The 27,835-nt window shown below is 48.2% G+C and overlaps 1 protein-coding gene across 1 annotated transcript; it reads right to left on the bottom strand.

Moving 5' to 3' along the window:
- Nucleotides 1-1,493: 1,493 nt before the first annotated feature.
- On the bottom strand, nt 1,494-27,398 carry Lbh (LBH regulator of Wnt signaling pathway). Its single transcript, XM_075955544.1, has 3 exons — nt 26,865-27,398; nt 24,162-24,264; nt 1,494-4,062 (listed from the first exon to the last, which is right to left on the bottom strand). Exons 1-3 carry the CDS (start codon nt 26,888-26,890, stop codon nt 3,874-3,876), a joined length of 318 nt encoding a protein of 105 aa, XP_075811659.1. The 5' UTR covers nt 26,891-27,398; the 3' UTR covers nt 1,494-3,873.
- Nucleotides 27,399-27,835: the final 437 nt, after the last annotated feature.

Below are 27,835 nucleotides of genomic sequence, written 5' to 3'. Positions count from 1 at the left end.
GTAGGAAATGCTCAAAAATTCATCTACGTGCATCACCTTCTCTCCCTCTGACACCCGCCAAGTCGGCCCTGGTCTTCCAGAGTCTCATCTTGCCTCCTTCTCCCTGCACCACTGAGTCGATATACGTCAAAATGTAGATGACGCTAGGCGAGGTCCTCCCCTTGGGACAGAATGAAGTCTAAAGGTCCCCATGACCGAGCAGTCCTCCTCACCTTGTCTGTTTCCACCCGTGCCAGTCAAGTCCATGCCAAGGCTTTCCTCTGGGCAGCTTCCTCGCACCCACAGTGAGCCTCTCCTCTCTCAGCTCTTCTCAGTTCTCGTCAGGTCTCCTCTCTCAGCTCTTCTCAGTTCTCGTCAGGTCTCCTCTCTCAGCTCTTCTCAGTTCTCGTCAGGTCTTCTTGAGGCCTTCTGAACGTTCCCACTGACCTAACCGTCATTCTCAGAGCGCCTAGCCTCTTCCTGACCTTGAACTCACGTTTGCCATTTGACACTGACAAGATGACACACCACAAGAGCCTGGGTCATTGCTAGTTTGTTTACTTCCCCTTTTGTGGGAGAAGTAGGGCACTGGGCAAACGGCTGGGACCGTGTTTCATTTCTGCGTTCATACTTAGGTGTGGCCACTCCCCAGCCCCAGCCTTTAATGAAAACTCTTATGACACATCTTGAGTTTCTCTTCCTTTAAAGGGTTTGTTCAGACCTTTGGCTTCGTGCTAAAAAAAAATCTTCCCAAGAGATTCTAGAAAATACAGATGTCCAGTCCACTTCAAACCCTCGAAATCCAAGTTTCTGGGGGTAAGGGCCTGGCATTTGCCTATGGGGTTCTCCAGAGGATTCCAATGTGCATCAGGAACTGAGAACTTCTCACAGAAGAAAGGATGTTTCCGTCCCACCAGGTGTTAGGTGGACTCACACGGAAAGGTCAAGCTGTAGAACGCTCTCCTCTGAGTGTTGATGGACACCATAACTTTCACCAGGAGAGTGTGGCCACGCAAAGATCCTCAAGGTCAGAAGGAGGTACTGAGGAGGATCCTTACACCCTTCCCTGAGAGCCCAGCCGCTCTCTCCCTCCGTGCGTATGAGAGACTGTGTCAGTGATGTGGCTACTTCAGGGTCATGTTCCTATTTATTTATTTTAATATTTATTTATTTATTATGTGTACAGCATTCCTTTCATGTGTGCCCGCACGCCAGAAGGGGGCACCAGGTCTCATTATAGACGGCTGTGAGCCACCATGTGGTTGCTGGGAATTGAACTCAGGACTTCTGGAAGAGCAGTCAGTGCTCTTAACCACTGAGCCCCATCAGTTCACCACACTGGACTCGGGTGAACAGACTTTTAGTCATGTCTCCCGTGAAGCGTTAGTGTAATGCACCGGCAGGAGACACACTTGTGAGCCCTCTCCAGGGCAAGTCCCCTGACTCCTGAGCCAACTCCATTCCCATGCATGGGCCGGGGGCAGGGGGGGCGGAGAAGAAACCCAGGCCAGAAATGGAAAGCATTTTCAAACTTTATTTACAACTGTCACAGTGACAAAAAGTAGTTTGGAAAAAAAAAATGCTAGTTTCTCCCTGAGCCTCAAAACAGAACAGACAGAAGTCACAGGAGGTTCATCTCACAACAGGCAATGTCACTGAAATACTAGGATTTTTTTTTCAATACGATCAGTTAGAAATACACACAGATTACAAGAAGAGGAGGAGGAGGAGGAAGAGGAGGAGGAGGAGGCCAGACAGGAGCTCAGCCACTTGCCCAAGAGCAGCTGGGTATCCCCAGCAGGCTGAACGGCTGAGGGGCCTGCCATTAACTGTCAGGCCCTGGCCTGCTCAAACTGCACACAGTTGTACAACACGGTCTAGTGACCAGCGAAAGGAAGAAACCACCCCATAAACACACATATACACAAAGCTGATTTGATACTGGATTTACAAGCACGTCTCCATCACACAGCAAGACCAAGACAGATAACTGGGGTAGGGCTGAGAAGACACCAAAACACAGGAATTCAAAAGGCCAGACAGCTGTCCATAAAGGGAGGCGAGGGACAGGAAATGCTGCAGGAGGGGAAACATGGGATGAACAGATCTCTGTAGCCAAAACAGAGCAGAGCGAGAGCAAGAGAGAGACGCTTCCCCCGTCACGGGGTTGGCTGCAGCTCTCTCCCACTTCTGCGAGGAGCCGGAAAAAGTTATTGCCATCGGTGTGTATCACAGGCAGACGACAGAGGGAAGAGGCAGGGGGTGGGGGAATGACCATCGGCATCCCCAATCCGAACCTCGCTGAATGCCGCGTCAACAGCACACCCCCACGCTCTTGCCCCAACGTGGCCCAGAGCCACACTGACTTTGAGGTATTAAATACAGCTAGACACACTAGTCCAAAGATGGGGGTCAAGCTGGACTGACAGAGATATGAGGGGACATTGGGAGTGCCTCAGTTGGTTGAGGGAAGCCCAAGGAAGGCTTTAAGTCCACCTCTTGACCAAACAGTCCCGTTCTGAGAACTCTGCCTTCTAACCTACTATTCCAGAAGGTTCTGAACTATGATCAGAGGCTGAGTCCAGATGTTAATTTCCCCCATGCAACTGCTACCCTTGCCAGAAACAGGTGAGTTGGGAAAGGGATAAAGGCTGCTTTTCCACAAGGAGATCCCAGGTCACCCCATACCTTCCCCCAACCTGTGTTCAGGTGCAACACGGGGAGCAGCAGTGACCCCAGGGTAAAAACCACTCCATGGGAAATCCGGTACCACATGGGAGTCTCAGCTAATCTATCAGCGTCATGAAAGGCCCCACTAGCCAACCATCCAACCAGGAAAACACACTCTACTTTTACCTCCCACGGAAGTCAGGCTGGAAACTCCGTTGGAGTGGTGCTGCAGGTCAGATGGGTGATAGTTCATAGCAGAGCTAGGCGACCATCCCCCTGACTGCTGTGACCAAAGGAGACAGAAAAGCAGGCCTGGGGGAGCTGAGTCTTCTACCATTCTGCTCCATGAGGACTTGGTAAGAGTTCTTAGGAGACCCACAGTGGAGGGAGGCACTCCGTGTTCAGGCTGCAGCCTTGGGATGTCCCATAAGGGCTAGAAGTGCTCTGACTATTCCCCCAATGTATTAGGAGGCAAAAAAAGGTAAATAGGAAGAAAAACTCAAAAGTACTATCCCTTACAAGCCTTCAGGTCCCTGGGGGCTGAGAACCTGAAGCAGCTGGGGCAGAGTCTGCGGGAAGGACAGGGGGACGCTTCCTTTCCTGTGGAGCTCCCAGCTGACTTCATAGGCTCATAGGCGGTTTGTCCTGGCCCCGTTTCTCTGTGGGTAGCCAACAGACTTGAAATGAAAGCAAAGGTTAGTGGAGGTGAGCAGCAGGACTGGAGATGAAAATTTGGTTGTCAGATGCCCCGGCAGCCAGAGCAAATGCTGTTAAGCACTTACTGGCTGTAGCTCTCTTTAAAAATGTGGGGTTTGTTTTGTTTTGTTTTCGTTTTTTTTTTTTTTAACCCAAAATGTTTCTTGCTCATGTGCTCACCTCCCTCCCTCAGCCAGAACCCCCACCACCACACACACACACTGCTTCTGGCACTAGAGTTCAGATAGGGATCTTAGAAGCAGCACCCCTTTCCCACACCCCCACCCACACCCCTGTTTTCAGCAGCTTCCTTTCTCAGCCTTGCAAGTTGTCAGAGGGCTCCATTGCTCAACGAATTTAAAAAAAAAAAAAAGACAAAAGAAAACCGACTCGGAGATTTTCAGGTGCAAAACGGAAGCCTCGTTTGACATTTTTCAGAATGATTGTGGCTCACTCTCTTCTTCCATCGCGATGGGAAAAACAGTTCAGGTACACTGGCTCGCACGACCCAGGTGAACCCTCGGGACTCTACTGTTCTTTCTTCTCTTTCCCTGTCTCTTCGCAGTTGTCTTGTTCATCCTCCTGGACCAGGAATTCCTCAGGGGGCCACCGGAGCTCCCCGCTCTCCACCTCCCCCTCTGTGGGTTCCACCACAATGGAGGGCAGACGGTCCTTCAGTTTGCAGCATCGGTCAAAGTCCGATGGGTCGGGAAAGATCTGAAATTTTAAAGAGCAAAACAGACATCTGGTCACGTATGTATCTGAAAAGAGAAGCTTGGCTCTTTCCTTACACACACACACACACACACACACACACACACACACACAGAGAGAGAGAGAGAGAGAGAGAGAGAGAGACAGAGAGAGAGACAGAGAGACAGAGAGACAGAGAGAGACAGAGACAGAGAGAGACAGACAGAGAGAGAGAGAGAGAGGAGAGAGAGAGACAGAGAGAGACAGAGACAGAGAGAGACAGAGAGAGACAGAGACAGAGAGAGAGAGAGGAGAGAGAGAGACAGAGACAGAGAGAGAGACAGAGAGAGACAGAGAGAGACAGAGACAGAGAGAGAGAGAGAGAGAGAGAGAGAGAGAGAGAGAGAGCACACTGGCCATCTTCCAAGGATTATGTTCTGCCTTCTAGACACTGTGGGTGTAAGAAAGGAACCAGGGGAGTATGTTCTAGGGAAAATTATTCCAAAGCCAGACATTTCTTCTAGTCCTGAAGCTAAAAATTTGTGGCCCATACAACTGAACAAAAGGGTGGGTGTAACTCGGCTATAGTGCTTTCCTGCTAGATAAAAGAACAGAAAATCATGTCTTCACGTACGCCAGGCCTCGCTTCGGAACAAGCATTTTATGCCTGCAGTCCACATCATACAACAGATGTGAAAACATCACGCTCCTGCCAGAGTAATTACCGGTGCCGAGAAGAAACAAACAACCGGGCTCTTCATCATTTCAAACTGACACAGTCAAAACCAAGCGCTCCTCATGTTCTAGTCTGACATTAACGAAGACGCAAGCTCAGGTGTGCTTGCTCCCACACTCCGGCATCACCGGCCCCTTTGGATCTTATTGAAACTGTCACGTCCAAGCCAAACTCAGATCAAGGCAAGGCCTCCGGTCACAAGCTAGCTGGGAACAGAATTCTTGGAGCCTTCCCTTTTTTTCACCTGTGAGCAACCCTGGCTTCTTGCCAGTTGCACACCTGGAGGACTCGACTCTCCTTCCAGAGTCCCGTGAAAGAGGCACTGCTTATTAATGCCCGCTGCGGGTTCTGTCCAGTGCCGACCGAAACACTGAGCCAGGCTATAAAACTAAGAGCCAAGCTTGGCTTCCCTTTGCAATACTGCCCTGTGACTCCAGCTGACCCAATTCTTTGCCCAGTAGCTAAGCACTTAATCCTCTGGCCTGCTGGTCCCTTGCCATTCATAACCCTCAGTGACACACCCAAGGAGAGAGGAGCTTTGGCCTGGGAAATCTGGGGCTCACCAGATCGCTGATACTTGGCACCTTCAAGGCCATCTCCTCCCACCTCTGTCTGACAGACAGGAAACTCAGGACCCTAGGGGAAAAGGAGTCTTCACTGAAGGTCACACAGTCTGTTTGCATAGAACTCAAGTGGATGGAAATAGATATTTGGAGTTTGGAGAAATGCAGGGAAGCTCCTGGCTTTTGCTGTATGAAGAGATACTTAGGCCGCCTCCCCAGTTCTGCGGAACTCCTGGTGTGTCTGATCTACCTACACACACTCAGATCCTGTCACGGGCCACATGGGCCTTCTGAGAATCACAGGCCTCACAAAGCGTCTCAATCCCCTCAGACCAGTGATTATTAACCATTTATCCAATAAAGGCCTATTGCTTGGGATTAAACCTTAAGCCAGCGGCAGGAACACGCATCATTAAAGACTTAAAAGGGCTCATAAAAAGTATCCTAATAGCAGCCAGAAGGAAAACAAACCAGGGAGGGGCTGGACCCACGCAGGTCAGGTAGGAAAGCTGACCACGGGCTCCTGTTAAGCCACCCACTCAGATGTTTGCCCTTGGACTTTGCGGAGCATTCACAAAGACAAGTGTGGGTGGAGAGCAGGTCAGCTAGGCTTTGGCGGAGGTGGGGGGTTGCTCACTTCTATGGTGCTGAGCCCATCCTGGGGGGTGAGGCCATAAGGACCCTTCCAAGCATGAGCTCTGTGGGAGGATGTAGGCACTCTCCAGTGAGCGGAAAGCAGGCTTCGTTTTGCAAAGCTCTCCCGATATCTGTCCCTTCACGGAGACATCACTGCCAGCTTAGGCAAGAGCCTGGGACTCTGAAGGCCACAAGGCCAAACCAGGATTCAAAGCTCATCCTTAAGTAGGATACACCTGGGTCCATCTTATCACTTCAGTTTTCCAGAGGGAAAGGTGAGCAAGGCAAGCAAGACTCAGATTGGCTGAGGAAGGCTCTAGTTCATGGACAGGGATGATTGTCCAATAAACAGAAGCCCCAAATTTTCACAGTCTAGACTCTCATCCTTCTGGACCTGAGATGCAGCTGTGGGAGCTAAAAGGAAGCCTCTGGACCAACCTTCTACCTTCCACAGGACAGCTTGTGGCATGGCCAGGAGACGTGAGAACCTGATTCTAAGGATCACTCAAGACACCGAATAACAGAAAGGACTAGAGGCAGCCCGGGCAGCAGCAGAACAGCAGATCCTACTACAAGCTGGAAGGATGATGTTGATAATGGAGGAGGCCATTGCTGAGCAGGACCTCCGTCTTCATAAGGACGGTATGAAGTAGGTAGTGGTAGACCCCTAGAGCTAGAAGTGAAGGCCACATTCCTAGAAATCAGATAACTACAGGACTTGAGTGAAGAACCCCTTTGAGGATACTGGGTTGAGCCACGGGATCTGGATCCTTATTATAGACCCTTGTCATCAGCTGCGTGACCCCTGCCAGGTCCTCTCAAGCTCCCATCTCAGTTTCTCCTCCAGAGAAATGAAGTGGCCTCCTCAACACACTTGGTGGGTCCAAGGTCATAAATACAGAAGTGATACAATTCTTGGAAGACCGAAGCAAAACTCAAATCCTAATGCCTTCTTTGCAACGATTTCCACAGGTCTAGAGTTGGTATCTACTCCCGAGCGTGAAGCAACAAGACGAACACAGTCGTGAAAATGATAACAATCAATGCTTTTCACAGCAAGAGCTCGACAGTCAGGTCCATAAGTCCTTGTGGGGGTGATCCGAGCATCCCACAGCCAACATTACAGTAGTTGCTAAAGGCTTCTGCACTGTGAGCTCCTCGAAGCAAGAAACGTTAAAAGGGGTGGGTGTGTGTGTGTGTGTGTGTGTGTGTGTGTGTGTTGGTTTGGTTTTGCTTTTTTGAGAGAGTGTTTCTCTGTGTAGTTTCGGAGCCTGTCCTGTCTGTAGACCAGCCTGGCCTCAAACTCCCAGAGACCTGCCTGCTTCTGCCTGTGTGCACTACCACTGGCCAGGCTCAGGAAAAAAAAAAATATTTTCACAAAGCTTGTATTTGTAAAAATCACTCTCATAATGACTCTAACCCTGCCATCAGAGATTTTGTTTTATTATCAGATCACACAAATTTGTGCCTCTAGAAACTATATCACTCTCCAAAACTAAGCAACCACGAAAAACACATCCTGCACCAGAACAGCGTCGGGAAAAGACAGAAAGCCTTGCAGAGTGTTTCTGAGCCTTTTGCCAGCACAATCTTATCTCCGACAGCTGCTTAAGAGGCTGACCCTGAGGAGGTCAGCATTTTTCCACTAAGTCATGGTTTTTAATCATCTAGGCAGCAGAAAAATGAGAGGTCGCACCTACAATTTGATAGGGTGGGGAAGGCAATGGAAAAAAGAAGAAGAAAAAGAAAGAACTCTCGTTCGATTTGCCGAGCACATGACAGGTACGTACGGCTGGGGCGGCAGGCGAACAGCGTCCTGCACACTGAGCTGCCTGGCAGAACCTGGCAGAGAACAAAAGAAATGCCCCTGTTCCAGAAACTTCAAGTCCAAAGTGCCCTGTCTTCGCTCTGGGAGGAAAACAAACAACCAACTGGAAAAATCCCCCTACAGTCAACGCTCTTCTGAAAGAGATATGGGAGGCACCTACCCTCACCCACAACAGGGCTAATCTAGAGGCATCCAGATGTGCCAACTGCACTTTCTTCAGCTCTATCCCTTCCTGTTTCTGCCACCACTGCCCTCCACAACCAGCTGTCACGTGGAGATGCCCAGGAGAACGGCAGGAACAGAATAGGTGAGCACCAAGTTCCCACCTACACAGACGGAATGGAATCTTGTCAGTCACCCATACACCAAGAACATCTTGAGTCCCATATGCACATGAATTTCACGGAGGACACCTCTGCAGAGGTACCCCTTGCAAAGTGCCCCCTCATCACAATAAGTCCCTGCACTTTGAGAATGGGAGAAGGTTCCACCGCACTGAAAAGCAAAGGAAGCTTTAGGATGACCCAGGACGTGGTCTTGGTAATGTAGATGCCAGCAGTCTGGCATGTCTGGCTGTGAAAGCTGTGGAGTCCAAAAGGCTGCTCTGCTGTAATGAAAATGCTTTCCGTGCTGCTCCGTCCAGTGTTCACTAGTCACGGGCGGCTAAATGAGCCCTGAAAGGTGGCCAGATTTTACATGTGACTCACATAAACACAAATTTAATAAAAATTCAAACAGCAACTGTACTCCAGCTACCTAACTACGAAGACAATGAAAACAGGGTTTTAAGGAAGACTGGGGCTGCTGGATTGGCTGACCAATACTGGTGGCCTCAGAGCTGAGAACTTTGGGGCTGTGGCCAGGTTTCTAGAGACCACGAACTCATCAGGAGCCTTTTGCTGGGGGCGAGAGAGTTGCTGGCGAGCCAGCTCCCATTTCACGAACAGAGAGGAACTGAAAGACAAAACTAGGCCTCCAAAGGCCCCAAATTTGGAGGCCTAGCTATCAGCTGTCTGCCTTTAAGCCAGGTGACCTAAACCTAGCTGCCTCTGGGGTGGGGATAAGAAAGAGTCGCCTGGCACCTACTATGGAAAATGTGAGCAAGTCTCGTCTTTGTGGCCCTTCCCTGTTGGTGCACTGCATGGCCATCATCTCGACAAACAAGATGATCTGGCCACAGAGAGGGTGGAGGGCTCAGCAAGGAGCTGGGAGATGCTAATGGGGAAAGCAGACACCAGCAGGTGGGGTGGATGAAAGGTGCCTAGCTGGACACAAAGGACTAATTACCAGCTATGCAAGCTGAGACATGGGCAGCCCCGGATACCCTGCTCCTCTTTGCTGGGGAGGAGCAGAGGGCAGAAGAAGCTGGGGTGGGGAGGAAGGCAGAAGGCCTGGGAGAAATAGTCAGGCTAAGTCCCCAAGGCACTGTGCACAAAACCACACAGTAACCCTTCACCCTCTCCATTTGCAGAAAGCAACAAAGAACCAATCCCAAGCCAACTATGGAAAAGAATCACTGTTCTTGCAGGTGAACCAGGGGTTCGAAAAGTTTGGCTTTTACCCGGCCCCTAACTCTTAATATCTCTGTGACTTTGATTGGGTCGCTCTAGTTCCTCTGAGTCCCTTGAATAAAGAGAGGAAGTAGTTTGCACTCCTCAGGATTACTAGGGTTGGTGCAGGGTCCTGTTGCACAGCCAGCTCCTTCCTCTCTCCCCCTCTATAAATTTGGATGTCTACTAATGCTGATCTTACCGGGCTTGAGAGAGCGTTAAACCCGGGTATGTGTGAACACGCTGGGGAAACTCTTAACTCTAGCATTGCTAATGCTTGCCCTTAGTAAGTAGAGCAAGGGTCCCCCAGGAGCATTCCGAGCAAGGGCTTGGAAAGCCAACAACTGTAGCTTGGGACAGGAGCAAATGTACTACACTCTAGGTTTGTACTCAAAAATCTCAGACCAGGCTCTTTTGAGAAAGACCTGTGATGACATTGCCTCTCTCCCAGAGCCTCTGGCTTCCCCATGACATGGATTAGGACAGCTGGAATTGAAACCGCTCTCTTGACTAAACCCTTCTCTCTCCATGGAAGTCCTGGAAAGCCCCTGGCCCTCCTCCCTGGGTCTACTCCAGGGGTCTTCACCCATAAAAGTCAGATACCTCCTGAACCCTAGATTCCCAAAGCCTGGAATTCTTAGTTTTCCTAGAGAACAACCACGGATTTGCCTCGTGTGTTTATTTCTTCTTAGGAGGGGCTGGTCTTGCCCAGCATCTTGCTGGAGTAAATGAGCTGCAGCTAATTCAGATGAACAACATACCCTGCTCTTTGGTCCTTAAGCTATGCATCATGGCAAGAACTATAGTCTTCGAAATCTGACCTCTGGCTATCTTATCGTGTTGTTAACACTAATATCATCTTATTGGCTTTTGAATGTAGCAAGTGACCAGGGAACACACAGGGATTTTCAGGGTCATAGGGTTACAGAGGGGGTTCTGGGAAACCTAACTGTTATCCAGTTTTGTAATTCCCACCTCACATCTCAACTTTTCTCTGAAAACAAGGCTATAGGACATCTCCCTTACCCCTCTCTGTTCTTCCCTGGTGCTCCCAATCCTTCAGGGCACTTGAGCAGACACTTGCCTTTAGAACAACCCTGAACCTCCTTCCTTTGGATCAAAGATGCTTAAGTGCCTAAGCCTTGAAACTGGAAGGAAAAGGAAATCCTTGGGATAAACACCATCTTTCATAAACGTCTCTCAAACACACACCCATCTTCCAAGTCAGGGGTTCCAAATTCCAATTAATGAGTACTAATAGCTCCTGATAATGCTGGACCCAGAAACATATTAGAGAATTTCCACAAAGTTCTCTGTGGCATAGATGACTTCAAATATTTATATCTTATCAAATGTGTGTATCATCATTACCCCTTGAAAGAAGATGACCTCCTGCCCAATCTTCCCAGTTCCTATCCCCCACCTCCTCCGTCAGCACAACGCATATGTCCCATGACTACGTCTCTTCTCTCAGAAAGTCCAGACTGGCCCAGCTGCCATCTCAACCATCCCTTCCTTCTCCATGTTAGAGACAAAAGTCTTGCGTCTTTAGCCCTGGCATCCTGGTCTGGACTATGCTTCTTAAACCCTACAGCTTTGAAATGCAGTGGAAACTCTTTCAGATCTCCCGCGACAACTCTGCTATCCTGCCTCGTGACCTTTGCCGGTTTCACTCGGTACCACTTGTGCCGCACAGTACCATGTCCACTTGCTTTCCTCCAAAAACAAGCCCTCTGCTAACGGCCCACCTTTAAGGGTACCATCAAAAGGGTACCCCCCCAACAGGAACTAGCTGAGAGCCCTGCTGCTCTGCTCAGCCACACTCTATTCCGTCCAGAGAAGCTGCTTCCAAGATCCTTTCAGGGAAAAAGCACAGATGGGGAGAAAATATTTTCAATACTGTGCAGATTCCACTTGCTTTTTACCCCGTGTTGACACTTACATTAATGATATAAAAAGCCACAGTTCCTGAAACTGCTGGCACCTTCACAAGTACAGCCAGAAATTTGTACTTGCCATCACTTATCCGCTCTCACCTCACATGTTTAGAACAAAGACAAACAACAACAAAATAACAACCCTTCATGTTCTTCATACTCACCAGACACTGACTCTCGATCACGCTTCCATATTTAGGATGGTGAAACGCCAAATTAAAGTATAGCATTTCTGCCGCTTACCACAGTACCCGGGTTACCCCTAATAAAAGCTCTCGCGTGGTTGAGTTGCCAGCTAAACTAGCTGCTTTTTCAATGGCCACCACGGTACTTGAAAAACAACTGAAAAATCATGGACGATTTCTCAATAATGAAAAGTGATCTGTAGTGTCCAAGGAAATGACTGATGGTATCTATCACCAATGATAAAATATAGAACTCTCAAGTGCAAATTAGAATTTTGGGAAATTTCTATCAGCTGCCAAAAGCTTGACAACTCCTAATACTTGCTAGCTTTTTGATGAGGCCAGCAGTGATATTAACAAATATGTTATTTTTTTGACATGGCACAATGTGACATTGCAATGAATTTGATATGGCACAACGAACTGTGTCATCATTTGGAAGATCTGAATAATTTATGTCCAAATGATCAGTGTAGTACACTACAAAACTGAACATGGGGAAAAGAACCAAGCAAGGTACAAGCCAGACTAATAAAATTTAATGTCAGAGTACAAAAAGTTCAGTCATAAGGTTTCATCACTAAACACATCACATTTAAGAAACTACCACTTAGGGGCTAGAGAGAGAGTTCGGTGGTAAAGAGCACTGGATGCTCTTCTGGAGGACCTGGATTCAATTCCCAGCATCCACATGGCAGCTCACAACTGTCTGTAACTCCAGTTCCAGGGGCCCCAACACCCATAGCAAAACACCAATGCACGTAAAATAAGAATAAATAATTAAGAAAAAGAAACTATGACTTGTTGCCACACGTAATCCTAGCCCTTGGGAGTTGGTGGCAAGGAAGATTTGAAATTCAAGGTCATCTTCTGCTACTGAACAAGTTGGAGGCCAGCCTAGGTCACGTGAGGTCTTGTCTTAAAACAATGTCAGGGGTGAAGGAGAAGGGGAAGGAGAGGAGGGAATGGAGAGAGGAGGGGAAAGGAGAGAAGAGAATGAAAAAGGAGGGGAAGAAATGGAAAGGAAAGGAAAAAAGTGTACCATAAACAATCTGGAAGAGATGTGAAAATATGTCTGCTATTCCTAACTGCATAATCTGTATAAGCCAGATTTTATTCATTTTCTTCAACCAATACATATTGCAACAAATTTATACTCATGGGAAGCACACATGAGAATCTTACCATCTTTCCTCTGACCAGACATAAGAGAGATTTAAAAATGTAAAAACAATGCTTTTCTTTTAAGATTTTTCTGTTTTAGAAAATATAGTTGTATTTTAAAAAAACTATTATTTATATCAACATATAATCGCTTCATTGTTTTTCTAAATAAACTAATGAGTAAAAATTGAAAAAATTCCTTTAATTACTGAAACAATAAAGACATAACACACATAAACAAAAGTTCACACATTGTTTTTTCAAAAAAGTATAAACTGAAACCCAAGTTTAGAACCATTGGCCTAGAGAGAAAAAAAAAAACATTCCCAGAAAGATGGCCAGGGAAATCAAGGATGAAGACAATATATACTTTAACACTGGGAAAGAGTTGAGTAGAACATCAAGGGTGCTTTCAAATATGGGGGCCAGAGAGCAAAGTTTTCAGTCCTCTGTGGAGATCTACTAGCAGGACGACTTCATGTCAGCATTTATCTGCCCAGCAAAATTAAACGAGATTAATTCTTGCTATGGATGAGGCAGCTGAGGCCGAGAGCAGTCGCATGTGCTTCCTAAGCCAGCACAGACAACACAAAACTGAAAACAGAGGACCATTGTCCAGATGTCCTTAGCTCCTCTGAGCTGAGGGGGTCTGAGCTCTGTGTTCCTAGCGGTGCCCAAAGGACCCCTTGGGTATCCCAATGCCATGTGACTTCAAAGGAGGATTCATGTCAAGATAAGTAGTCCAATCTCAAATTTACCCCTCGTCCAGACGCTGCAGAACCACGGTTCTTATCCTGGGAGGGAGGGGTAAGAGGGTGTGTGGGTATGTACACCTTTTTGTTGACATAATCACTGGAAGAATTTTTGAACAACTGCACCTCCGCTTCCACGCCCAAACACTCCCACTAGATCATAAATGCTAACGCATTAAACCAGGATGTACACACCACTCTTTTAACTCATCTCGGGGTTAGGCTCAGCACAGCAGTGCAGGCTTATACATGCAGCACTCAGAAAGCTGAGGCAAGGGGGATTATCAAGAGTTCAAAGCTAACCTGAGCTTTGTACCGAGCCACAGGCCTCTCTGGGCTGCATAGTGAGATGAGACCTTGCCATCAAACAAAACAAAATAGACAAGCAAAAACAAACAGAAAACAAAACTATACTCAAGTGTATTATGAGAACTATAGCAACCTGATATCAACCATTTTCTACTAAAACACTTATTAGTAAGCTCCAGAGTCAACCTTATAATAACCCTTTTTCTATTTGAGCGTGGATTTCTAGTCAATTTCTAAATGGGATTTACTCTTGTTTTACTTTTTAAATTAGACAGTGTTCCATGTATGTAGCCCAGGCTAGCCTGGATGCACAGTGTACCCTAGGCTTGCCTCCAACTCATGACCTTCCTGCCACATTCTTGTATGAGCTAAGATTACAGCCATGCACCACCACACCCGACTGGCTATTTTCTTAATATCTTTTGATGTTTTCAAGGCTTTAGTCACTGGGTTTTGCATACTTCCCCTCAACAAAAGATCTATTATGCATATAAGCTGACATTTTAAAAAGTCCGGTGACCTTAAGGTTTTAAAAATTCAAGTTTTCTATATTGGCTTGATGTGGCTATTAGTCTCCAACCACTCAGTAAACATATCACAAGTAATTATTGAATAGAGAGATTAATTTTTATTGGATAAGTTTCTCACTGTGAAGTGAGGGGACTACATGGACACATTGTTTTGAATGGTCCATTTCTCTAATGCCCTGAAAATTCCTAGCCCATGGCTCCCTCGTAAAGAGACAGACAGACAATCTGGACAGAAAGGTGGGGAAAGGCAGCCAGTAAAGATTCCCTCAGAACGGTAATTCGTACAAAGCCACAGAAGGAAGCTAAAGGTGAAGGCGTAGATTTCCTTAGACCCCTCCCCATCTTTCATGTTCCCTGGAGAGTTTCTGCGACCCCTTGGGGCAGCTGCCTTTCTGTCTTAATACTTTATAAGATACGAAGTGGTCACACAGGGCATCATTGAGAAGTGGTTTGGCGTGAACCCCTCTAACACTAAAGTGCAGGGGGGGGGAGACAGCCAGGAAGCACCTGGAGGCAGTGAATCATATTTCAGGGGGGTAACTAACAAAGGAAGACAGAAACCATAACTGAGCAGACAGTGTCATAGTGTTTCTGCCAAAGAGGATGCTCTACTTCTGAAGGAAACAAATTCCTTCACGGCCAGTTCCAGTGAGGGCCGGTTCCAGTGAGCGCCTGTAGTCAGCTGTTTTACTCTTTAGGCTTTTGGGGGGAACCTGCCACCCAGCTCCCAAATAAATCACACAAGGAGGCTTATTCTTAGTCATGAATGCCTGGCTTTAGCTGGGCTTGTTTCTGGCCAGCTTTTCTTCACTTAAATTATCCCATCTATCTTTGGCCTTGGGCTTATATCTTTCTCTACTCCTGCGTACCTTTGCTTTCCTTCTTACTCCGTGTCTGGCTGTGCAGCTGCGTAGCTGGACAGTCCTCCTCCTTTCTCTCTCATTCTCCTATCCCTTCTCTTCCCAGATTTCTCCTCATATTTATCCTTTCTGCCTGCCAGCCTCACCTATTCCTCCCTCCTGACTCGCCACTGGCTGTTCAACTCTATGAGTCCATCAGGTGTCTCAGACAGGCACAGTAACAAAGCTTCACAGAATTAAACAAATGCAACATAAACAAAAGTCACACACCTTAGAATAATATTCCCCAACAATGACCCCCTAAAGAGCCATGCTGCAGAATTTCCCACTCAGGGGAGCAAGTGTCTGCCAGCCTCACATCAACACCTCGTTTTTCCGATATATCCTTGTAGGTGTCAGGCTCCTGTTTTACTCGTGTGTTTAAAATCTACTTACTTAAAAACTAAACGCTATTACCACAGAAATAGAGAACTAGTGTGTGCCGTAGGCAGCGCCATGGAAAGCACTGACGATTTCATAAACCAACAGGAGCACTGGACCCTACTTGAAAACTGGCCTACTTTGCTTATATGCATGAGAAGCCTTGCAAACTTGCTGGGTAGATGGAAAGCGCCCGTTAAATTTAGATCTACTTCTAAGCATTGTCTATTCTAACATCCAGAGAAGCAAAGTTTTGTTAGCCAAGAACTTGCCATGAGACAAACCCAGAGACCCCCAAATGGTTCCTAACACTAAGGATGCCTTTGGCCAAACTTCGTGGGTCTGTACGATTGCACTGGTCTTTCAAGGTTACATGGTGCTTCGTTGTCACTAGGGGAATCTGGTAGTTTGAACATTGTGGGTCCCCATGAGCTCATAGAGAGTGGCACTGTTAGAAAGTATGGCTTTGTTGGAGGAAGTGTCACTGTGGGGTGGGTCTCATATATGCTCAAGTCATGCCCAGTGAGACAGTCCACTCTCTGTTGTCTTCTAATCAAGATGTAGCCAGCAACTTGTCTGTCTGTATGCTGTGATGATAATCGACTGAACCTCTAAACTGGAAGATGCCACCTCAGTTAAACATTTTCCTTTATAAGAGTTGCCATGGTCATGGCTCTCTTCACAGCCATAGAAACCCTAAGACATAAAACAATGACTAGCCTGTACAATCTAGAAAATATCTCTTGTGTTAGCTGTGGGTCAAGAATATGATTACTAGCTATTTTTCCAATGCTGGCTAAATGTTAGCTAAGCATCATTAGTTATAATGTATGTGATAAATAATTAAACTATGGGAAGATTTACAACATCAGAATATATCAAAATAATAATATGCCTTCTGCCTTCTTCTTCGGGCTCCACCATTATCCCATCTCTGTAGATGCTACAGATCAGAGATGCTGCCATTTGTTTGAACTATCAATGCTGAGAGACTGAATCTTGATAAACTCATTTATACATTCTGTTCTTAAGGCGCGATATAATCAAGAGGCTTAATGTTGTTGGCTCTCTTTGGATTGGTAGTTCTTTTTCTAGGAACTTATTCCAAAGAAACAATTTCGGGTTGCACAGAGATTTACATCAAATGATGTTCCGAGCAGGAGTCATCCTAAGAACAAAAGATGCCACAGCCTAGACATCCAGCAAGAAGTGGTACGTACAGAGTGAAATACTGTTTTACAAAGAAAGCCACGTGACAAGAACGAAGACAGCCACAGCATTAGATTAAATGGAAAAGGATTTGCCACACATTGAAAAATGTGCCAAGAAAACTGTTGAAAGTAAACACACCAAAATATTTCAATGATAGGAATGTGACTAGGTCTTGCCTCTTTGGTCTAAGTCTACTTTGCTACGGTCTACGAAGAATAAATATTATCTTTAGAATGATAACACATATACATCCATCCACAATTTTGCTCTTTGACTCAGAAATTCTATGCGTAAAACTATACTAAAGAAGTGATATAAATTATTCACTAAGGTTTATATTAAAAATTTAATGTAAACTATCACAATATAAGAGAAAAATATGACCTAAAAATTTCAACGGTAAGACCACAGTGAAACAAATTATCATCCAATCTCATGATCTAACAGCATTTCCAGGGTGTAGTGGTGGACGCTTACTAGAGAGGCTGAGACAGGAGGACCGTTGAGAGTTCAAGGCCAACCTAGGCAACTTAGCAAGAACCAATCTCAAAATCAATAGTAAGAAAGAGTGTTGGGATGTAGTTAAACGGGAAAGCAATTGTTCAGCATGAATGAAGCCTTAGCTTTGGGCCCCAGGACCATACAACAAAGAAAGGGAGCTAGATTATTCTGGATATAAATTGTAGTGGCACCATGATGCTGGTGACCAATGCTATTTAAAACCTCAGACCAGAATGAAGTGCAAATTTGGGGTGCATGAAGAGCACTGGAAAAGAGAGTGGAAGGTACAGGAGTGTTAAAAACTTATGAGCTATGCCAGGTAAATGTGTGAAAATTAGAAAAAAAATAAAGAGGCCAGGCGGTGGTGGCGCATGCCTTTAATCTCAGCACTCGGGAGGCAGAGGCAGGCGGATCTCTGTGAGTTCGAGACCAGCCTGGTCTACAAGAACTAGTTCCAGGACAGGCTCCAAACCACAGAGAAACCCTGTCTCGAAAAACCAAAAAAAAAAAAAAAAAAGAAAAAAGAAAAAAGAAAAAAAAGAAAGAAAATGAACGTTTCCTAGCAGTCACCCAATTTTGAAAAGCATAAGAATACCAAAATGCATACTTGATCAGTGAAAACAGGAAATGACTGACAAAGAGGGAAGGAAGAATTTTCCTATAACGACAACACTCTAACTGGCAAAAGAAAGCCCGCCAGCACCACCACTCCGCTCTCTCAGCTGTATGGTAGAGGGAGTGGGAGCAAGGGCACTGAAAGCGCTTATACCTGCTCTGTCTATAGGGATGGTCACGGGCAAGCATTTTATGGTCTCCAACGCAAAGGCAGAAGATGAATTCAAGTCCTGGGGAGCCGAACACCTCAGCAACAAAGTTTGTGGTGCTCTCCTGGCTTGGCCCGTACTACTTCCACATAAAAGATCTAGAGCCATTTTTCCCTTGGGCTCCCATAAAATCCCTGGCTAAGAAGCTAGCAGCCAACACAGTTTTAGCTGAATGGTTGGAGGCTTCTACTATAAGGCCTAACCTAAAACAAAACAAAACCCCACAAACAGAACCAAAACAAAACAAAACAAAAAAAAACATTGCCGCAGTGCAAGATAAAAAATGAAGACAAATGGGAGGAGGTGGAAGCAACTTGCACCGGTCTCCCGGAATTCACTGCTTGGGAGAAACTCTGGGCAGAGACGGATATTGTTTCTGGGATAGGTTTGTGAAGCTGATAGGCCAGCAGCAAGCCAAGGATAAACTGTGGGAAGCAGGATTTGACTGGTTGACACAGATCCTTGCCGGGGCGGGGAAGTGGCCTTAGGAGAGTCAGGCAGAGGCAGCCCTGCACCTAACCAGGCCGGAAAGGAAGGAAGCCCCAGCGAGCTGCAGCCCCGTGTGAATGAAATCCTGTCTTCATATCCTCTAAGGATTATTTCAGACTCAGGCCTGAAAGGTCATCTCAGGACGTTCGCCAGACACCCAGGAATAGCTCTTGGCTTCAGTCACAAGATTCACCACCCAAATGCATCCCTTTTCTTCACGGTACAGTACAATCCTCCTTTCTTTCCAACGTAAGAGACTGGACTGGCTGGGAGAAAAATGCTGATCTTGTTAAAACATTTCACCGAGGATTGCCAAGGTACAGAGATAGCCTCGGCCCAGGAAAGGGAAAGAGGAAGGGCCCCATCCATCATTCAGCTCTCATTAAGCCTCTATTTGTAGGACACTGGGAACAAAGAGCACTCTAAGACATAGGCCCTGGCCCTGCAGCGTGATGAACACATGGCTACTGCAAGAGGGAGGGGCGGGCCCAACACAGGCCTTTGGAGAGAAGCTCTGTGAATTCAGTGTGCAGCCGGCCGGCTGGCTGTGGAAAAAAGACGGCTCTCTCTACAGCCGGGCACAAATACACTGTTGTGCCCATGGGGGTAGAGAAGAAGAAGGCTCCCATGGGAACAGTTCCAGCCATCTGCAGGCCCTAATCCAGGGACTTTCCACAACAGTGAATATGACCTTTTCGTCTAGCTTCCAACATGAAAAGGACGGTGCTGGACTATTCTACAGAGAAGGTTTGCAATGCAAAGATGTGTGTCGGCTTAGCGAGAGCCAGTGTCACTCAGAGGAGACAACTCACGCTTCCAAGTCCGATAGATAGACTCCTGTGTGTCTCATCACTGTGAGGGAAGTGGGAGGAGAAAAAGAATGTGCCCCAGTCCCAGGCATATGTCGTGTCTATAGCTGACCATCTCCTGCCACAGGCTTTTGGGATTTTAGCTTTATGTCTCTCTGGGGACAGCTGAGGCTTTTTAAAGTCTGATGGTGACGGCGGGACCTGCAGGATTCTATCTTGCATCTACTTTTCGAGTCCTTCAGTCCTCACTCCAGGACAGAGCTACAACTAAGGCTCTGGGCCTGCAAGAAGCAAACACTAAGGGGTGGCAAGAAAGGTCAACCCACCACTGTCCTTCTCTTGACCATGGGAGATGCAGGAAGCTCTTAGCTCTCTGGATCAAAAGGAAGGCATCAGGGAGGAGGAGGGACACGGGAGCAGCAGGGTATGTGAAGAAACTGCTCCTTCTGGTTTCCAGAATGGCCTTCTAGGAGGGAAAGGCAAAGTGCTTGCCTGAAAGATGATGTCAAAGGCAGGCATGCATGGCCAAAAGTCAGAGCAGGTGGAACACGGCACCGATGGTAACCAAAGAAGAGCCTCAGGAGGCGCTGTGGCTGCAGCTCAGGCTGGCCAGGGGCTCGGCTAGAATGTATAAGACTCTGGGTTTGCTCTCCAGCACCCCCAGAAGCAGACTTGGTCACACAGCTTGTAAAAGGAGCTGAAGCTCAAGGACACCCTCAGCTCCACAGAAAGTTCTAGGCCAACCTGAGCTAGAGACCTTGTCTACCAATAAATAATATAACAATATAAAAATGAAAGGCGTCTAGGGCAAGATAAAGGTATCAAACCTTGGACCAGAAGCTGAGGAAGGGACAGGTTTAAATCTGAAGGTACCCAAAGCTATGTATAGACTTAAGCATGTTGATTAAAAAAAAAAAAAAAAGGATGGTTTGTGTACACTGTGCTAGGGGAAGTTAGGGGCAAGGTTAAAATGAACCCCAAGGGGGTTCCATTTAAGAACTCATAGAGAAATCATTAGAATCCTTCCCCAATAGAAAGCCCTGGTCTGTTTGAGAGGAGACCCTCAAAGAAAGGCCTATTCTTATACATCACATTTGTACAGTAGTGGGTCCAGTCCGCACTGGATGGTACACATTCCTGTCCCATAGGCTGGTGACTGACTAGGAAACCCACGGACGCCGCATGGGGATGGACTTTCAGCCCTTCAGGACATAAATATCCTTACAGAGACCCTCCCACGTGGCTCTGAAAGCCTGCTGCCTCCCACGACCTGAGCTAAATGTACTAGGCTTTCTAGTAACCGTTTACTCACCCTCCCCATGGGGTGTGATAATTCCTGCCAAATAAATGTGCCACGTGGGTTTCACTTATTTGAATGACTCTCCCGATGGATGTGATGACAAACAAGACACGGGCTCCAGATTTCTATGCATGCTCACCAAATGGCATGAACTCGGGGCTGGCGATGTCACTCAGACGGTACAGTGCTTGCCTGACATGTCTGAGACCCTGGGTTTGATCACCAGCACTGCATAACTGTGCCTCTAATGCCAGCACTGAGAGTCGGAAGCAAGAGGATTAGGGGTTTAAAGTCACCTTTGGCTAGTCTGGGGACACATGAGACCCTGTCTCAAAATATAAAATAAAGTATTATTGGTATGAATTTCTAAACAATAGAAGGGCTAACCTGTCCTTCAGAGGATAAAAAAAGATATGCATTCAGAGCCTAGATGGGTATAGGCTGGACCTATAGCTTCAGCAGGACCTTGGAGAACACCATAGAGGTATTAAGTGGCTAGTTCCCAAATCAGGAGACCCTTCCCGTTAACACCTGCTCTGTAAGCATATAGGTACCTGAGTGGGGAAAGGACAAGGGCTACAGGATACAAAGCTGACAGCGAGGCACCCCTGCCACTACAGACCTGGTAACGGGAAGGTAATGGGCCCACATCTCGAAAACCCAGCACAGCATCAAATGAAAGTTTAAAACTCAACCCCAAGCACAGACACTGAAAAGAATGGTCATATGCAATATGGAGAACTCAGGAAAGCTTAATTCAGGGTGGGTCTGGAAGGTAGGGGAAGGACTTGAAAGCCCAGTGGGTCACTTATGTGATGACCTTGTTTCAAGGTCAAATTACTAGCCTGAGATTCTGGTTCATCTGCCAAGACAGGATTGATGTCTTCAGCCCTTACTCAGTTCCTTGGAAAAGCAGGTCTCAGTAAAAGCCACATACTATTATTATCCTCAGGAGGGAAGCCAAGAACAGAGCGCTGAGTTCCCACCCTCAGCTCCAAGCAGAGCCCAAGCATACAGGGCAGCAGGCTTCAGCCAAGAGCCGGGCCCAGCCAATTCCCAGGGCGTTGGTGGGAAAGCTTTTAATCTGATGGCACCAGTTTTGTGGGGGCCCAGAGAGTACCCATCACTTGACAGTTGCCAGACCAGTTCACGGTGGAGCCCTTGGCATAGGCAGGCTGCCCAGGGGTATCTGAAGCTTCATAAAATTACATGTGCAAGATGGGGTTGCCCCTCAAGGCTCTCATTTTCTTTCAAAGTCCAGCCTTTGTTGATTCCCTGTTTCACGACCTCTCAGATTCTGTAAGATCACTTCACCAGTGCCCACAGATAGACTGGCCAGGCTGCATGTGTCCCAGAAATACACAGACATGCTGGTTCCCATAAGCCCCAAGCCCTGGATGTTGCATCCAGTAAGTACATCAGGTCAAATGTAGAAAATGCCTCGTAAATGCTGCTTAGCCAAACACTGTAACTTTCCCCTTTTTTCTTCACCAGACAACCAAGAGCCTTTTCTGAAATCATCTTTGACAAGGGTGCTTAAGAGTTCCAGGTAAGATACTTGGACACTAGACAGTAGTCCCCACCCAGGAGACAGAGGTCCATTTTCTGGGAGCTATAGGAACTGAGCCCTCAATACAGAGGCATAAGGCAGGTCTTTGAGGGTCTTCTTCTCAGGAGACATACAGATACTACAAGAACCCGGAGACTCTTTTGTTTTTCTCCAGCCACTGCAGCCCCAACTCAGTCCTCTTTCCCCAGTATGGCAGTCCCCTCCTCCATGTCATCTGTGGTAAGGCTACATTCAGGGATGTGTAGGGTTAAGAAAATGCCGGACTCCTTACCTAGGATGTGTTTAGAGGAGAATCTCTCTCTCTCTCTCTCTCTCTCTCTCTCTCTCTCTCTCTCTCTCTCTCTCTCTCTCACACACACACACACACATACACACACATACACATACATACATACATACACACACACACACACATACACACACACACACACACACACACACACACACACACACACACCCTGACAACTGTGGCTGGAAAAGTTTCTGTGGTGGAAATCTACAACCCGGAACTGAAATATGCCCTCACCTGTAACCAAGACATTTAGTCTGACTCAGAGGCTTGGAAACTGGAATCCAAAACTACCCTGGCAGGTGGGCCGGGGAACTTCTGTACTTCCCACCTGGCCTTCTTCAACTGCCTTCCTTAGTTTCTCTCCCAGAAAAGAAAGTGAGAGCAGCCTTGAACAACCAACCATCTTTTCCCTTGGGTCCCTCACCCCCTGGGATCCTTATTTGCAGCCAACAAGGGAGGCCTGGTGTGTTGACATAAAACAAAGGGGCTCCTGAACCTCCCAAGCATGTCTGGTATTTGAAGCCATGTTCCCAACCTCAGTTTTCCTCTTGGCTTCTCTTTGATTACTCTCCTCCCATCACATGGCGCCCATCCCAGCTTTTCTATTTGCTTCGCTCTTTACAAAAGAAGTGTCCCTGAAACAGCTCCGAGGAAGAAGCAGCTGGAGTAAGTCTAGACTCCAGCAGAACAAGCCCAGTGTGAAGACACAGGATGTGTCAGGAGAATCAAGCCAGCAGGAGTAGAGATCCAAGGCCCCAGATAGGGCTGGGCTAGGGTCTCAGTGTGAACTACTGCAAGAATGAGCAAAGAAATGTGTGCCAAGTGCTTCGCACTTCGTGCCCCTTCATCTTGCTTTGGCTGGCCACTGTACACAATACCTTAGTCTCAAAACGTCCCCTTAGTCTCAAAACTTCTCTCCTCCAAAACTGGCAATCCGGGGACTGTCTGATGATCCAAAACCAGTTGTCCATCCCGGAGGTAACCAAAATGCTCTGGTGCTGCCTGGGGTGATAGCCCCCGTTTTCCCGTGATGTTGAGGTTTTCCCACACTTAAAGAGCACTGTCCAAGCGTGAGAAAGGAGCCCCCACCTCTACTTTCTGCTGTCCTATGTATTTATCTCCACTAGACCAGATGATCCCTATGCTGCATTCTAGTATCAGCACCGCTAAGAGGGCATCCTCTTGGGCTCTGCGTAGTTTAACCATGAACTTTGGATCAGCCAGTCAGCTGTCACTCTGAGACGATGGGTAGCTGCTCCCCTATCAGACCACCCATCACCATCAGCTGCTTCTCGGCTGCATTTTTACTGCATAAGCCTGGCTGGAAAGAGTAGCCTGCGGTTACTGGGAGAATCAGGATGGCTAGTTAGTGACGCCAGTCAGTGTTTACTAAACCCCTAGGTGTCCCGGGCAGTACAAATGCCTTAAACCCACCCTCGCATCAAGCTGACTTCATCATAGTCCTACAGGATTCAGACCATTGCTGCCCCATTCTACGAGTGAAGAAACTGAGGCTCACTGTCACATGTCTCAAGGTGACATGGCTCTCACAGGTGATACTGGGATTCCCAAACTCTTACAGGGGATACTGGGATCCCCAAACCATGCCTACGTGCGGTACCAGAGAAAAGCACAAGGTCCCAAGCTTGAACGCACCTGATAGGAGAGTCCATCCTTCCGGGGGCTGAGGCCAATCTCTTCCATGGATGGGGTGTTCATCATCACCTCAGTCATCTCAGCCGATCTCAGATAGTCAGGGCTGCCAAGAAATTCAGACCAGAAATTCAACACATCTACACACAGGCACATCCCTCCTCTTCGCGACTTTGTGGCCCTGAGATCAGGGGATTGGCTAAATACAGGATGAGAGGTACTCAAACAGCTCACAGCAAAACAAGCTCACCCGAGGAAGCAATCTTCAAACCCACAGCACTGTGGCTTGCTCATCTGCAGAGACAGACAAAGCCCCCACTCTCTGCAACTTTTCCTTCCCTCACCTCCAAACCCCACACAAAGCAATCCTGGATTTTCTATTAAATGTACTAGTAACAATACACACACACACACTCAAACACAGAATAGGCAGCTGAGTCTGTGAGTCTATAGGAAACTAATGTAGCTAGGTCTCCCCTCATTCCCCCACTAAGAATAAGAGTAATCTTGCCCAGGAATTTCCAATGGGAACTGCACAGTAGAATTACATAATAACAATAACAGGCCAGCCTCGGGGAGACAAAGTCTAATCATGAAGCCTTCTTAGCTGTCTCTGTTTGTCTGGTGCTCCCTTAGGCAAAATGTCCCACCCCAAGGGGTCAGCTTTTTCTCCAGCTTCCCATGTGCCATACTATCCCATTTGTATCCCCAGAAGCAGCTGCCACTAGGTCCCAGCATGAAAAACATCCCCCGGATTAAAAGTCTTAAGGATACACAGATTCTGATTGCAAGGAAATTTCCAGAGGGGCCAAGTTGGCCCACCAGTGGTTGACATGTGAAAGTACTTTGTACTCGTTAAGCAGGGCACAAACAACCCATTATCCTTGCTCAGGCCATGGGCACACACAGAGTTCAGTATGGATAGTGCCAAATCCAGGTACCCAGAACACAACAGCCAGCATTTTCACTATCGTGTCTGTGCACGTGGTTTGCGAAAGGAAAAAGGCACGGCAGGGGCAGGCTTTAGAGAGACTACATCTATGAAAACAGGAAGACAAGAATCTTGTTGGGTTTTTTTTTTTTTAATATATCTGATAGGGTAGAAATGGCATTTGGCCCTGGCAACAGAAGCAATTAGTTCCTGAGAGTCCTCACCACTTAAGAGCTGTGTGAACTTTAACAGGTCATGGACCCTCTGCAGGAGCCCTGTTTATTACCAAGATGCTAACAATGAATAGCCCATAGCTATGTCTGGAGGGAAAAAATGTTGCAGCTATCTTAGAAAGTGCTAATGACCAAAATAATCATAAACCTTAATGGATGAGGGGGGGGGGGCTAATATCCTGAGGACCCCTAGCATCTACCATATTTAATTTTGAGCAACGGGGAGAAGGGGCACAAAGCTTCCACCACCCTTCAAAGTCTCACCCATAAGATACCTGACTTGTCTGCTCATGAAAAGATACACGGGCTCCAAGGGTAGGAGAATTTTACTTTCTTTTGAAACTCAGTGGGCCCTCTACTCAAAGCCAAACTGTGAGGGAGCAGAGACAGTAAGAGAGAGTGACTGGCTTTGGGGTCAGTTTAAGTTTAGAAGCTAGACTTTCAGAATTTCCTCCCGGGTCTGGAAAAACTGCCTCCAAACCCCAAAGAAGGGAATCAGGAGAGCATCCACAGAGCTGTGACCAGGCTCCTAGCGGCTTTCTGTTCTTTCTTGGAACTGTGGCGCCGGCCCAAAAAGTTAAAATGAGAAACCTGAACTTTCAGAGTTCCTGGGCTAAGCAGAACAGCGCTGTGACTAGGGCCCACCTTCTCTGAGCTCTGAGCTTGCCTTGGACCTGCAACCAGCTCTCCAAAGCCAGCACCTGCAAGCGCGCTCCAGGACCACGAGCGCTCATCGCCGGTAGGGCCCCTCCTCTATACCCCACAGCAGGAAGGAAGAAGCAGCTGGCGCGCACGTCCCAGCAGCTAGGGCCCTCTCTCCGTATCCTCCCGGGCTCTGATCCCCACAACCCGATCCTCCCAGGCTGGGGGCAAACCTCTGCAGCCCCTACCCAGTTGTGACCGGCTTCTTCCAATCTGGCCCTGGAAGAGCCCCCCCCCCCATCCCAGTCTTTCACAAAAGCGCCTTGGATTTTAGGGGCCAGAGAGCAGGGGTTGAGAAGGTGCAGAGTGCACCCTGCTGCTTGTGGCTTGTGGGTGAGGAGAGCGCCTCCCCCCCCCCCCCCAGCTCTGCAACCCGGGCGGCTGCACCAGCTCAGCCCAGCTGCAGCCGTCCTCGACGCCGAGACTTGCGTGCAAACAAAAAGGAAAAGGGGAGGGGCCCGGTGAGCCGGAGCCCCCCTGCACCAGGAGGACTCATCTCCTGCCTCCCTCTACGGACCCTCTAAGGGTGTCCTTAGGGGCTTCAGGCGGGACCCCAGGTTCTCTCCCACCCATCGCCACCATATCCACACCCTCTGGCCGCCACTTAAGTGAAGGTTCCGAGTTCACTTCCTTTGTCTGGATGCTCTCAGTACGGCCTCCCCCAACCCCCAGCTTTGCAACCTTGACGTCGACTCCTGCAGGGGCTGAGGCGGAGGGTTAGCGAGCACTGGGTGTCCATACCACTCTCTGGCCTCGCACCCAGAGCCGGCAGTAGGTGGCTGCCGGGCCCCGCAGGCACCCGGGTTAAACCGGTGTCCGCCAGAGGCGCAGGATACTCACCAGTGAATGGGGAAATATACAGACATGAAGTCCTAGGGGAGGCTGACCCACGCCCTTGTGATTTAAAAAAAAATGGTCACTGCGTCCCGAATGAGGATGACAGGGGCGCAGAGCAGAGCAGCGGGCAGCCGAGAGCGGGTACTGGGCAATCGCCGGTCCGCCTTCCCCGGCTGCCAGCGGCGTAGGCAGTGCAGACCAAGCTCCCGCTCTCCACCGAGCTCCGGGTCCCACAAAGAGCCCGGGAACCCGCATTTATAGGAGTGGGGCGGGGCTTGTCCGAGAGCGGCTCCGCCTCCCCTCGCCCACTCTTAGAATAACGTCACCAAAATCATGAATGGCTTCAGCGCTCGCAGCTCCCGCGGGCGGCGGCGGGGACCAGCCGGGCACTGTACCCTGCCTGAGCTGGCTCGCCGCAGCTACGAGCCCGGCCCCCTCCCCACTGCTAGCACGCGCGCGTTCACGAGCTGGAGTTCAATGTCAACGCGGCTTCCTGTCCACAAATCCGCAGCGTCCGCAGCCCCCTCCCCGCGCACACCCAGGGACACTAAAGGTGATGGGGCTGGGTGAGCGTTGGTGCCCACTCGGGACGTGTTAGCTCGCCGTGGGAGGGCGCCATTCCTCCACTCGAGCGCCTGGCTCCGCGTTTCTCAGTGACTCCCGCATATCAGGACCCTCTTCACTGGTCATCCATGCAGAGCAGGCCTTTCTTGGGGATTGGCACTCGGGGCGAGGTCAGGAAAAAGAAAATGATGGGAAAGAAGGAGAAGGTTGCAGAGACGAAGAGTTGGGGCTTGTTGGCCTTCGAAAAGCCTGCAGTTCTGGGGTCCGTGGAGGGTTCAGTTGTGGGAAAAAAAGATGTGGTGTCTTACAAGGGTTTTCCTACTGCGCGGGAGCGCTTGCGTGTACACACACACACTCACACAATCGCACACCACTTGGGTTGGGAGAAGGGCGTGAGAGTGGGCAGCATG

The sequence above is a fragment of the Microtus pennsylvanicus genome, chromosome 21, assembly GCF_037038515.1.
Source record: "Microtus pennsylvanicus isolate mMicPen1 chromosome 21, mMicPen1.hap1, whole genome shotgun sequence".
Taxonomy (NCBI): domain Eukaryota; kingdom Metazoa; phylum Chordata; class Mammalia; order Rodentia; family Cricetidae; genus Microtus; species Microtus pennsylvanicus.
The sequence above is the reverse complement of the archived record's forward strand: the minus strand, read 5'-3'. Positions and strand labels throughout refer to the sequence as shown.

Bases quoted from the DNA above. Each gene is read 5' to 3' on its own strand.
- Lbh (XM_075955544.1), bottom strand. From the start codon at position 26,890: ATGTCTGTATATTTCCCCATTCACTG. The intron at 24,265-26,864 runs GTGAGTATCCTG...ATTTCTTGGCAG, and splicing joins GTATATTTCCCCATTCACTG to CCCTGACTATCTGAGATCGG. The intron at 4,063-24,161 runs GTGCGTTCAAGC...TTAAAATTTCAG, and splicing joins AGGATGGACTCTCCTATCAG to ATCTTTCCCGACCCATCGGA.